Source organism: Lolium rigidum, chromosome 6 (genome assembly GCF_022539505.1).
Source record: "Lolium rigidum isolate FL_2022 chromosome 6, APGP_CSIRO_Lrig_0.1, whole genome shotgun sequence".
NCBI classification, from domain to species: domain Eukaryota; kingdom Viridiplantae; phylum Streptophyta; class Magnoliopsida; order Poales; family Poaceae; genus Lolium; species Lolium rigidum.
The window spans coordinates 355,024,940-355,039,266 of record NC_061513.1 but is presented as its reverse complement, the minus strand read 5'-3'; the positions used below and the strand labels follow the sequence as shown (position 1 = coordinate 355,039,266).

Sequence of the window (14,327 nt, the reverse complement as noted above, 5' to 3'; positions counted from 1 at the left end):
TTCCATAAACTCCAAATAACAGCAAGGATTTCTTTCTTCTTCCCTCCAAAACTTTTCAACCAGGTGGAAATACAGTGATCAGCAGAATCAAATTGGAAATTAAAACCAAATGTGCAACTAACCACATTCCATATGTACCTAGCCAGGGGCCATTTGAAGAAAATATGATCAATAGTTTCATTACATCCACAAAAGAGACATTTCTTCTCACATTTACCTCCTCTTTGAAGCAAAACATCTCTTGTAAGTATGCTTTTTTTAGCATCAACCACAAGAAAGTCTTGATTCTAAGGGGTACTTTAATCTTCCACATGAATTTGTAGGGCACCACTTCATTACATTGCATGGCTAAGTATAGAGATTTAACTAAAAATTCTCCTGCGTTAGTTAGTTTCCAAACCAACTTGTCAGGTTCATTATTCAATATAATCCCTTCCAGCAGTTTTTTTAAGTTAACCCATTGTTCTCTAAGTTCCCCAACCATAGCTCTTCTAAATCTGATCATCCCCACTCCTACCTCAAAGACTTCTTTAACTGTAACATTTCAATTCATGGAGACCATAAACAATCTTGGGAAGGATTTTGCTAGAAAAGAAGAGCCTATCCACTGATCCTCCCAAAAACTTGTTTTTGATCCATCCCCAATTTTAATTTTGCAATATTGCCAGAAAGTTTTCTTGACCTCCATCAGGCTTTGCCAGAAATGTGAGTCTCCATTTTTTGTGACTGCCTACCAAAGGTTTCGCTTCTGGAGATATTTTTTCCTGAGAATTTTTTGCCAAATCCCATCTTCATTAAAAAGTTTCCAGAGCCACTTAACTAGTAAGGCAATATTCATTTTCTCCAAGTCTAAGACCCCTAGACCCCCTTGGTCTTTTTGCATACACATTGTCTGCCAGTTCACCAAATGATATTTCTTGAGTCCTTTAGTTTCATCCCATAAAAAATTATTCCTAATTCTATCTATCTTTTCTTTCACACCAATTGGCATCCTATAGAAGGAGAGCATATATAGAGGCACGGTGGTCAGGGATGAGTTGATCAGGGTAACTCTTCCTCCCATTACCAGCATTTTTCCCTGCCAAGGTCCTAGTTTATTCCTCACTTTCCCTTCAGTTGAATTTCAATCAGAGTTCTTCAATCTTTTTTTGTTTATTGGTACCCCCAGGTATTTCATTGGCAACGACCCAGATTTGCAAATAAAAATTCTTTCAAAATCTTCTTCTCTATCCAAAGCCCCTCCTAGACAATAAATATCACTCTTATGGAAGTTAATCTTCAAACCTGACATTTGTTCAAAAATACAAGAGGATTACTTTCAGGTTTCTAGCCTGGTCAAGGTTGTTCTCTAGCAGAAGAATAGTGTCATCTGCATATTGCAGAATGGCTACCCCCTTCTACAAGATCTGTACCCAGTCCAGTCATCAAACCCTCTTTTTGAGCTCTTTTCACCAGAACAGCAAGGATTTCTACAACAAGGTCAAAAAGAATGGGTGAGAGTGGGTCTCCCTGCCTTACTCCTTGAAGAGTGGAGAAGTAAGCCCCAATCTCACCATTAACATTGATCCCTACCTTGCCACTAGTTACTGTCTTCATGATTAAATCAGTCCATTTTGGTGGGAACCCTTTGGCCTCCATTGCTTGATAGAGAAAAGGTCATTGGACCTTGTCAAAGGCTTTCTCAAAATCAATCTTGAAGAGAACTCCAGACTTTTTCTTCTTATGAGTATCATTCAAAATCTCATGCAAAATGTTAACCCCCTCCATTATATATCTCCCCTTACTGAAAGAAGTTTGGTTCAAAAGTATAACCTTCCAAATTACTTGAATGAGTCTATTAACTAAGACTCTTGTTATAATTTTGAAGGATACATTTAGCAGGCATATGGGCCTATACTTTTGAATCCTATCCGCATCTGTTCCTTTTGGGACTAACGTAATAACCCCATAATTCAATCTTGCAATATCTAATTCTCCTTTTTGGAAATCATTAAGCAGACCAAATAGGTCTTGCTTCACCAATTCCCAATTTTTTTGATAGAATTCTGCATTAAAACCATCTGGCCCAGCTGCCTTATTGGCTGCCATTTCAAAAACAGCTTTTTTCAGCTCCTCCATTGTAAAATCTTTCAATAAAAACTCCTTATCCTCATCATTAAGTTTTTCCATATATGAATCACTAAATCTGATGTTATTTAAACCTAGATTACCAAAGAGTTTTTTGTAGAAGTCAGTAATATATCTCTTGAGATTTTCCTGACCTTCTATCAAGCCCTAATCCTGATTTAAGTTTATAATTAAAGTTTTCCTTCTTCTCCCATTTGTTTTTGAGTGGTAGTACCTAGTGTTATTATCTCCTTCTAGGACTTCCTTTTCTTTTGCTCTCTGGATCCATTTGATTTCCTCTTCTTTGATAATCTTCTTTAATTGGTTCTGCAACATTTTCTTCATCTCCATTTCTGAATGTGATAGTTCACATAACTCTTCTTTTTTATCAATTTCATCTAACTGTACTGCTAAAGCTCCCATCTTCCTCTTATATTCTCCCTCAATATTCAGATTCCAACCTTTTAAGGTCCTCCTAAGACATTCAAATCTTTTTTTTTTGCCAAATATCAATGTTCTTGTCTCCTAAGTAAGTTTTAACCCATACTCTTTTGATTATTTCTTGGAGGTCAGATCTTAAGAACCATCAATTTTCAAATCTAAAAATAGGTTGTCTCTTGGGTCTGACCCCTGATTTGATCAAAATGGGTGTGTGGTCAGATAACTCACTGGGGAGAGTTGTTGCACACACCAATGGGAATTTTTCCTCGCATGATGGAGAAACAAGGATTCTATCTAAAATCTCATAAGTAGGATCAACATGATTGTTACACCAGGTGAACTTCCTGCCTGAAAGTTTTATTTCCATCAGACCCCCCTGCTCAATTACAACATTGAACAAGGGGCTCCATCTGTTATATCCTCCTGGCTTATTTTTCTCACTATCTTTCCTTGTCATATTAAAATCCCCAGTGATCAAAATGGGGTATATTGAGCTTCTAATGACATTTACCAATTCCACCAGGAAATTGGCTTTGCCATCCTGTTGTGCATCACCATATACCACCACTAAATTCCATGTAAAGTTGTCTAACTTGCCTGCTATGAGAAATCTAACAAAATAAACCCCTTTTTGTTTATCAATCACATCATAAGTCTCTTTATTGATTCCCAACAAGATTCCACCAGATCCCCCCCTTGAAGGAATCCATCCCAGTGGAACTCAAATCCTCCACTTATTTCTTTAAGAAATTTAGTGGGGTATTCTTGCCTCACTGTTTTCTTGTATGCCAACAAAGTCAAGTTTGTGGTCTCTAATGTTTTGTCTAATATAACTCTTCTTGTTCTCTTCCCCAGTCCCTCTACTATTCCATGTAAGGCCACTAATCATTTAAAACTTTCTTTTCCCCCCTCCTACACATCATCCTAGTCCTAATAGGGTTTTGCAATGAAACTCCACAGGAGCCACAACCCCCTCCATCCCCTGTCTCTCTTTACTAATACAAGCGTGATTAAATTATCAGTCAGAACTTCACAATTTTCTTTGCCCATTTTTAGAATATCTAGCAGGACCTGGTCAACAGCATCTAGCAGGTTGTACATGTCTGCGGGGTATTCTTTTTTTTCCAGCGTCCTCTCTGCTTAAAAAGATGTTAACCCTAGCCTGCTCTTGCTCTCTTATCAAACCTAAATTTGTCTCTATCATATCTAAAGTAGTTCCAAGATCAATCCCAATTTTGCTAGCAATATCTAATATGCCATAATCATAAGTGTTAGCAAGAGTGGGGAGAGTAATGTCACTACCTTGAGAAGACTGAAGATTCTTCTGCATGGCAATTTTTTTTTGCCCTGTCCATGATGGGAACATCACTTTTAGGGGCAAACCTATTGCTGAATCTGTTTCCATTGGCCTCCAATTTCTTCCAGTATCCCCACCTCCTTGTTCTTCTTCTTCCCAAAGTTTGGTGATTTTCCTTCCTCAACATTCTTGACTTTTATTGTCATGCTCAAGGAAGAATCAGACCTCCTATCTCCTTCATCACCAAAAAGATCTACTTTCTCATTTGTTTCCAGGTTTTTAGTTTGGTCCTCCATCTCTTGGTCATTCTCATTAACATTATCACCAGTTTCTTCCTGCAGATCATCACTTCCTTCCCCCCATTTCTGTCTACAACCCCCACCAAATCCTCCTTGGCGGCATCTTAATAGAATAGCAAATGCATAGCTTTTTTGTTTGCCATATTTTCAGTTGGTTGATTCTTGTATCGACCTTAGCTCTTCCGTGGTTGTAATAAGTGATGATGAATTGGTTGTGACTTGATACTTTTTTAATAAAGCAAGCCGTGTGCATCTATTGATGCAGAGGCTAGAGCTATGCTCCTTTATCGAAAAAAAATACTGGTTTTTTGCGGGTAACAAACAATACTAGTTGATTTATTGATTGATCAAAGGTACACTACATATTGTTAAGATTTTGTCTTGCATGATAACAACGAAAATTAAACAATACCCACATCCATCGATCTCATCCGCATGATCGATTAATTGATGCACTATATACTTTCTCGCAAAACTAGAAATATGCACTAGTATATGCTTGGCGTAAGCAAGGCTCGCCTGAGTAAGCTGGAGGCGTCGTCGGTCAAGCAGTGGGATAGAAAGGGGAGCTGGCGAGGGCGCAGGTGCCGGTGGACCAGGGCACGTCCTTGGCGAGCTTGATATATCCCTGCTCACCCCAGTCGTTGCTCCACGAGTTCTTGGCGAGCCAGAACTTTTCGCCGAACTCCTCGCAGTAGCCGACGATGGTGACGGCGTGGTTGACCTTGGCCGGGTCGCCGGAGCAGGGGCCGCGGTAGATGCCGCTGGAGTAGAACTGGAAATCCCATTCGCTGGCGTCGATGTAGACCGTGACGGGCTGCCGCGCCACGGCGAGCGCGAGCTGCCGCTCGTCGTTGATGGGCACGGCCTTGAAGCCCTTGACGGCGACGTCGCGGTCGAAGAGGAGCTTGTCGACGTCGCACCTGCCGTTGAATCCGCTGTACGGGTACTTCGTCTCCGACGTGATGCCGCCGCGGCCGGCCACGAGGTCCAGGGCGGTGTCGACGCGGCCGCCTCCGCAGCCGCTGCTCCCGGTGTCGCAGTCCACGAGCTCCTGCTCCGACAGAGAAACCAGCTCCCCAGTCCTGATCTTGTTCATGCCTTCGATAGCCGCTACCGCCGCGAACGCCCAGCACGACACTAGATATGTCCATGCACGCAACGCAAACACACGAGTAATTAAGCAACCATGTCCATTACCCACTCTACAGAAATTCAACAACATGTATATCGGAGCAGGAGTTAGCTAGCTTCACTTACAGCAAGGGCCTTGAAACTTGACGCCGGTGACGGCGCCGCTGGAGCGCCAGTCGACGCAGCACGGCTTCGCGGAGTCGTAAGGAAGGAAGGTGGGGCGCGCGGACTGGAAGCCGGTGCTGTTGAACCCGGTGAACTGAGCGGCGACCTCGGCGGGTTCGAGATCCCCGAACCTGTTCATGCCCACCCTGACAGTCGTGATGGTCTGCGGCCCGAACCCCCCAACGACGACGGTGGTACTGGTCTGGGCGCTGAAGGCGCCGATCTTGTTGAGGTTGTCCCTGAAGACCCCGAACCGCATCTCCTTATCCTCTTCGTTCGCGTAGGTCTTTGAATACTTGGTCATCCACCTGGAAAACCTGGCCCTCGACTCGGATTCCGGCAGCCGCCACGGCTGCTGTGGCGGTGGTGGTGGGTTCGCTGCCGTGAGCGACGCCTGTAGGAGGCTGGCGGCACACAAGAGTATGATAAGGTAAGGCGTGGAAGCAGCCATCTTGGCTAGGCTGAGTTATCTAAGCTTGATGCTAGCTTATGAAGTTAGTTATGCTTGTCTGGAATACAACATGCACCGGAGCTAATGTTTATATAGGCGCTGCGATGCATGAGTTAGCATGTTTTTTTCGCAGCATACTCTGTAAGATGCATGCTTAAATTAACAAGAAAATCGAGCAATGTTTAGGGAAATGCTATGTTGTCTCAGCCTACGTATTTTGTAGGACTGCTGTTCGTTTAAGAAAACAAAATCGCCCCCGTTGCTTTCTAAAAAAAAATGTTATATTCAATAACTTGTTACTAATTAAATAGTGTTTATTTTACACCGTGCACTTTGTAATTGTACCGAAATACAATTCGGGTCCCAAGTGCATATGATCACATTGTGTGAAAACACAATTCAAAATGTCAAAAAATTCTGAAATATTTTTTTCATATATAACTAGACATTCTATATTCCTTGAAATGTCTTTTTTGCACAACATCCTGCAAGGGATTTTTTTTGTCTTTTGCACAGTCTACATGAAATGTTCTTTTTTCCTCAAAACTTGCGCATGAACATAGAATATCTAGATCTACAAGGAAAATTTATTTTTTAAAAAGATATAAGCATTTTTCATAATAGATTCATATGCACCTGTGAGCCAAAACACCACCTCAGGAAAACTATGCTTTTATAGGATAATTCTAAGTTCCCACATATTGCAAGAAAATTACAACACATACATTACACTATGAACCGCATCCCATATAGAGTTGAGGCATTTTTGAATTCAGGTCTTAGTGTTAAATTTCTGGCTGCTTTCTGGCTATTGTGATGTCTTAGCTTCATTGAGGACCTAGTCCTTTCTGCATCTAAAAAGCCGTAACAAGACTAAACGGGACTAAATCATAGAAGATGAGTATGCGTTTAGTATTTTTGTTTAGATAATCTCATTTACAGTTGTCTAATATCATAATGATAGTTGTTTCTTTAGAAAAAAAATGTGACTATTTTTTGTAGTGGAACAATGAGGTGAATACAATTCTAAGTTCCTTAGTTGGTGTTTAAAATTATTCTAGTGGAATTATGAAGAGATCCGGACTAAATCCCGTTGATTTGACAGGGTACGATTTGGTCTATTTTTTCGAAGTTTTGTAAGGGCATCTCTAAGGACACCTCTCATCCCATGTCTAGATGTCACAAACTATCCAACAGTGTTCAAACACAGTCAGCAAAGGGGACCTCTCAAACACATCTTACTATTTTGATCAGCCACTCATATGTTGTGGCGGGCACGCCACATCACCAAGCTTCGTCCCTCTCACTCTATTTGACGACCTAACCCCATCTCATCTCGGTGCAACCTTATTGGAGTAGCTTCTCACTTCTGTGCCGCCACACCACTGACGCAGTCGACTACCTCTGCAGGGCACTAAAAGCATACCGACTTTGAAAGTTGTCGGAGGGTACTTCCATTTCCGTGTTGTCCGGACATTATCGGAGTCAGTATTTTAAAACAACCAACTCGGATGTACAACTATTTGGATTCACACAGTATATTTAGGAGACTATGTGTCCTCGTGTTTGGAGCCGGTCAATAATATCACCCATCTCCGATAAGCACATTATTGTTGTCGGTTTTTCGATGTAGAGACCTAGGGTTCTCCCTCCATTTTGAGAAAATATATCTAGGTTCTCTTTGATTCGCATGATTCCTAAAATATAAAAATAAGAGAAGTGCATAAATGAATGTCATGCACTCTTGTATGCTATTATGATAATTACTAAACAACAAAAAATTGCACCCAAGGTGTTTGGAATTGGCGCTCCAAAATATGGGTACAGAAAGAATCTTTCGAATTTGAATCCTACATGAATCACATGAATCATTCGCCCTTGACAAGAATAAAAATACTCACACTAGTAGAAAATAGGGATTTCGTCCGAAGCCACTCGGAGCTTTTGTCCCGGTCTAATTACGAACCATGACTAATGGGATGCATTAGTCCCGGTTTGAACGGCATGGCCCACGTAACCGTCTAATCCCTGTTCGTTTGGAACCTTTAGTCTCGGTTGGTAATACCAAGCAGGACTAAAGGGGTTGCGGCAGAGCGCGGTAGGCTCCAAGCCCCTTTAGTCTACGACAGAAATGGTCACACGGTTGGCTAAAGATCTTGGTACAGTTTTTCAATACAAAGGTTACTTTCACACTAATGAATTAGCATATAGATACACATATGGGCAGCATCTCGTCAAACCTGACCAGCTCCCGCATCTACAAACACAAATGCAAAAATTGCATGACTGATACATGCAAGTCTGTAAGGAGTCGAACATCATGCTCATAGTGGGAATTAGAGAGGAGCATTACTTCCGTGGAAACGGGGATATACACATTGGGTTTGAATAACTATTTCAGATATTCAATCAAGACGTCTTTGATAAAACTCTCATGATTTGCTATTGTATGTAAGTGATTTATTATATAATTAAGTCTCTAGCTCAGTTCGTTCATTGCACTAATAATTATCCTCACTATATTCATTTATACTCTATATGTTATGTAGAATGAAGATTCTTGAATGCAAAAGAGGACTACTCTATGACATTAGGTCATTGATCCAAATACCGTTTCTCAAGTTACGGTACAACAATACCCTAAGGACATAGAGAATAACTTGCTAATGTTTTTAGTAAAACAAAAAAAAAACAAATTGGAAATATTCGTTACTTACAAATTCGAGTGAGTGTTACTGTCTTATACACATTCGATTTCTCTTACTCGATGTTAAGTCTAACTAATCCTTTAAGTTATGCGCGTGCAGCTTTCACTATATTTTGTAATCATTCAGCTTGACAAAGGAGTAGTACTTGTCATGGACCGAAACGTAAAGACTATGGGCACTGGGCGGATCTGAGTGCAATGCTCCAGAGGTAATTTCAATCATTATCACCTTATATCGGCATCTTCTGTTCATTTCCTGATACCAATAACTCCTTTACTCATTTTTTTTCTTTGTCGGACACAGTTTGGAAACAGTTCATCAAGACCAGAGCTTATATTTCGAGATCACCATGTAAATAGTAATATACCTTTGTCCATGAATCTCTTTGAATTATTGTTTCAATACCATGCATTATCATGCTTGATTATTAGTTTGATCGAATTATATTTTCATAAAGTGTTTGAAGCAGGAAGCCGGAAATAATTTATGTGGATATTACGTTTGCGAGTTCATTCGCGAGATGGCCTGTCATCGGGGGGGGGGGGTGCCCTTCATGTATGTAAAAAATATTCACAATCTTCTTTTATTACCGTCAATTATGTTGAGTTCCATTCACATATATTGATATCCTTTTTTAAATTAGATGCAACGCGTGCGGGGCACTCTCCTATCAAAGGATCACGTATGAGAAATTCAAGAGAAATTGGTGGGATTCTTAGTTAAAGAGGCCATAGATCTAAATGAAGAATACCATCGGGACTTTATATATAGACATTAGGGATAGATAATAGACATTATTGTAATATGCATTACCTGTACTGTATTTCATGATGATCTCTATATTCAAGATGATGTTGTGTAATGATTCCTTGAATGATGTATGCATGCAGCAGCGTCGGTTTGAATGAAAAATATAAAACCCTAAATCTCTGCTGCACAAGAGAAACGGCTTATTCCCAACGCGGACCCCTTTAGTCCTGGTTTGTATTACGAACCCCTTTAGTCCCGGTTTGTATTACGAACCAGTTTGACGCGTGGACCCCTTTAGTCCCGGTTTGACGCGTGAACCCCTTTAGTCCCGGTTTGTATTATGAACCGGGACTAAAGCTTCTCCACGCCGAGCTGCCTGGACGCACCACGCTGAGGACCTTTTAGTCTCGGTTTGTATTTAACCTGGACTAAATGGGGTGGGGGGGGGCTTTAGTCCCGATTGCGTAGTCTCGGTTGCGCAACCGAGACTAAAGCCCCAAACAAACTGGGACTAAAGCCTTGTTTTCTACTAGAGTCAGGATTCAAATTCTCCCAAAACAAAACTATGTAACTTCCTTGAATCAAAGAAGCATTTAGAGCACAGGGATAGCAGGATGCCATGGCTTCTAGATGCATACGGCTCCAGATGGTCGCTCAGGATATCTTGTGCCAGGCTGGCTGGCGACATACTAGGAGGCTATGTTGATGTGTAGTCATAGTATGTCATTTTTCATTCGCTGGATGATTTTTGTATCAATTTTTGACGATGCGTGAGTTGTAATCCTTAAAGATCTTGAACTTTCAGTAATAAAAGGCCGTGTGCATCATCACAATGTAGAAGCCAGGGTACATCCCCATTTCGAAAAAAAAAGAGGACAACGGCTGAAGAAAGTCTCATGACCACTTTGGTTGGGCGTCATGGAACACAACACAATACATGAGTGTCCTTTAAATTAACGGCCTATAGTGTGTGAAATAGTTTCGTGGTCGCCAGACTCTTAGGATTGCATTGGTCAAGGAGTTCAGGTTATCTTCCCCGTAGATTAGGATCGCACAACGACTATGAAATGTTAACGGCAAGTGGATTTTTGTTACTAATGTGGACCGCCCAAAGTCTCGACGTTGTGCAAGTCATCTGTGCTAGAGCAACCATCTATAAGATCATGATAGAACCTTTTCCATGGAACACTAACCAAGTCTTACCCTTTGTATCACTATCACATCGATTGAAAAAACAAACGTGCTTTGGTACGTGAGCATGTAGTTCGTACACTATCGTTTGGATTAACGAAACCAATTAAATTGATCCCAAGAACTCGTCAGCCGTTGTAGCTGTTGAATTATTCGGCGCCTCTACCAAACACATCATCACGTAATCGTTTTTGTACCATTGCAATCGTCAACGGCGGTAATTTCCTGGAGTAGGAAGTAAACCTACTGCAAAAGAACCGCGTATACGACTTTTGTATCTATATATATGCTATATAAGTGAAAAGTAACCAATTGCATTTCGCTGGCAGATCAAACACGCGTTTACGTAGGGCAACTGATGATGGCACGTTTTGGAAGTTAACTACTACATAAAATGTCCAGTGTCTCTGTCCGGAATTAGGAACAATGTCTATGAACGGTTCGCGAGCCTCATGTGTAGTTCAGAGTTTCATGACGTCAAAGATTTTCCAGTCTCGCGTGTAAATCTGGCAGTATACGTACATATTGAGCTTAATTTCTGCTAGTATACGCAAGTGGCCACCATGTGTGGAGGCTACAGCTTGACCGTGTAAACAGTCAAGGACATGCATGCTTCCCATTTCTATTCAAGAAAACAAAAAGATTGTTCTTATCTGCATTTTCTATAGTAACGATCTTAACTGCTATACCAGTTGTCGATACGGTTCTTATGTAATGCATTGAGAAAAAACAGCAAGATGAGCCATCTGCGTCAAGCAGTTCTTTGACCTCCGAAACGACGAGATGAGCCAACGAGATGGTTAGGATACCCAAAGACGCACTGGTGGAAAAAGGGGCTTTGGTCGCGGTTGGCAACTGCCATTAGTCGCGGTGGCCCAACCGCGACCAAAGTAGCGCGACTAAAGGCCCCCCCCTTTAGTCGCGGTTCCTCACGAACCGCGACTAAAGGCCCATCCACGTGGGCCTCAGGCGAGCGCCAGGGCGGAGGACCTTTAGTCGCGGTTCTTCTGGCCAACCGCGACTAAAGGCCTCCGCAGGGTTTAGGGTTTAGCCCCCCCCCCTCCCCCTAAATCTGGTTTCTTTTTAATTTGTATTATTTTATTTCTTTTGGGTTTTAATTTTGAAGGAGTTTCACATATTCTACGGTACTGTATACATACATGCATATGAATGTACAATTTCAAACAAATTTGAAATTAGAACCAAAAAGAATTCAAGAGTAATATACAATATATATTCAATATCGGATGACCATATACAATATATATTCAATATCGGATGACCATATACAATTTTGAACAAGTTAGTTACTAATTCCGGTGCCTATAAAGATCTACGTCATCGTAATAGTGTTCTCCTCTAGGATCGATGACTTCCCTCGCCAACCATCCAGCTAGTTCCTCTTGAAGTGGTCGGAAGCGAGCTTCTGGACTAAGGGTCTTCCGGAGGTTATTCCTCAGGATGTTGTTCTCACACGTCTGGTCCCGCTCATTGCAGTATCTCCGGATCCTCTCACAAACATAGTATCCACATAGATTGGTCCCCGGTGGCTGAGTATCCCCAGTCGTCGGCACTGCCATTTTAAAATGTAGCTCTTTTTTGAATTCACCGACCTTGGTATCTACGAACCGTCTCCAAACCCTACGAGGCAAAGAAAATTAAATAAACAAGAGAGTTATTAATTAGTTACTTGATATTAGGAAATGATGAACGAAATAGGCCGATCGATATAGAGCGCAAATGAATGAAAATAATTACTTTTGCATCATTTTTCTCATGTCGCCCCAAAGCGCCGGATCCATATTCAGAGAGTCGTGGACGAGAACCGAGGAGGTCTGAACTTTAATTACCATAAGAATCCAGTGGAACCTGCGGACACGATACATGCACGATCATGCATAACTCATCGATTAGCCACATACCATGCATGGAGTAAACAAAAGAGAATGTGCTCAAGACAGAAACACTCACCCAAAATGGTAAGGAAATAGAATATCACTTTTCTGTTGCTGTTTTCTAATAAACCGCCACAGGTCTTCCTCCACGTCGGCGGGGTGGTGTTCTAACACATATGAATTAACGATGTGTGGGTCAATGAACCCAACATCATGGATGTTCCTTATTCGCATTTCCCGCTTCTTCATTCTGCATAATATATAGCGTACACAACAAGATAGTTAGGACAATATATATATATATATATATATAGTGCGAGGCAATGAACGAGATGGGGTAGAAATTAATAAATCACTTACGAACGTAGCAACCGATGATAGATTTGTCGAGGTCGCGCAGATTGAACAGCTGGAACAATTCACTCAGAGGAATTTGTACCCAGTAACGTTTGAAGTGATGCTCATATTTAACTTCCGCATAGATATAGTCTTTGGCGTTTTCATGTTTTATGTAAGCCTTGTACCAATTTAGCAGACCTAGCATTTGTCGAGGTAGATCCTCTTCCTGCGCAGGCTCGATGAGAGGGCCATTCTTCACATATGTAAATACTACGTCCTTCATTGGCGCCTCATCAAGGCCTAACACTGCACGAAGAGTGATACCTAAGTCGGCCGCTTGTTTTCTGGCACTTTCTACAGTCAATCCATGTGCTGCCGCAGCTGCTATGATATCGGGGGCATCCGGACCGGCGGCTTGCACTATGAGCGGGGCGATCGATTGTTTACTTTGTTTCCCGAGCTGGGCAACTTCTTTCCCCCTTTGCTTCTCCGCCAACTCTTTCCTGTTCTTGAACGCGAGTGCTTGCCTACGAAGTTCACGTAAATAGTCGTCAGGCAGATTCTTCGCGGCTTGGGACGGTGTGTTCAAAAATGACTTAGCCCACTGCTTTTCCTTGTCAGAATATACTCGGCTTGGGCTCGCCCTCTATTTTCTTCTACGGACGCTTGCCTTCCATTTCTCTAAATCAGCAGCCGCGCCCGCCTCGACTTCCTCGGCACTACTTTCCCAAGACCTCCTGGGGAGAGGCTTCAGTGATACCTCCGGTACCTTTGTTTTCTTAGGTACGTAAGGGTCCGGGTTAATAACCAAGGACTGCTTCTGCTTCTTCGCCGGAGGTGGATTGGGGGGCGGTACCGGTGTCTGATCACCCGCCGGACGAGGACTGGGGGCGGCGTCGGCCGACGTGAATGAGGTGTATTAGGTGAAGCACCACCGCCACCGTCACCGCCACCGCCACCGTCACCGCCACCGCCACCGCCACCGTCACCGCCACCGCCACCACCACCACCGTACGGGGGTGGACTTGTTGGCGCCTCGCCCGGAAACTTGATAAATTTCTTCTGCCATAGAATGAACTGGCGCTTGACATCTCCAAGTCTTTTCACCCCTTCGGGTGTAGCAATGTCAATGTCCAGGTCCTCAAACCCTTGGACTATCTCCTCCACCGTGACACGAGCATAGCCATCTTGAATGGGGTTGTTGTGGTGGAGTGCTCCAGGTGGTAAAGCACTGCCGATGGCTACCTTCATGGACATGTTCCCGATAGGATAATACGGATGACATGCTTTCATCTCCTTTATATCGTCCACGGGGTAGCGAGGAGGCTCCGGTGCAGTAACTTCGACCACCAGCTGAGGCTCCGGTGCAGTAATTTCGATCGTCGGTGCACCAGCCGGTGAGGCCTCCGTGGAAGCCACGCTGCTTCTTCTCCGCTGCTGGCTTCCGAGATCCATTGGATGATCTTCATGCTGCGCCCGAGCTGCATCTCTTTCGGCGACTAGTACACTCACGGTTTTCTTCATCACATCCATTTCCGTTACCAACTTCGC

General features: G+C 42.6%; 1 protein-coding gene across 1 annotated transcript; it reads right to left on the bottom strand.

Annotated features, from left to right (window-relative positions):
* Positions 1 to 4,687: 4,687 nt before the first annotated feature.
* Positions 4,688 to 5,893, bottom strand: LOC124659826 (ervatamin-B-like). The gene is made up of 2 exons (XM_047197633.1): positions 5,404 to 5,893; positions 4,688 to 5,283 (listed from the first exon to the last, which is right to left on the bottom strand). The coding sequence occupies exons 1-2, from the start codon at positions 5,891 to 5,893 to the stop codon at positions 4,688 to 4,690; spliced, it is 1,086 nt and encodes a 361-aa protein (XP_047053589.1).
* Between the last annotated feature and the right edge of the window lie 8,434 nt (positions 5,894 to 14,327).

Coding starts and splice junctions, on each gene's coding strand:
- LOC124659826 (XM_047197633.1), bottom strand. CDS start 5,893: ATGGCTGCTTCCACGCCTTACCTTATCATACTCTTGTGTGCCGCCAGC. Junction 5,284..5,403: donor CAAGTTTCAAGGCCCTTGCT/GTAAGTGAAGCT, acceptor GGACATATCTAG/TGTCGTGCTGGGCGTTCGCG.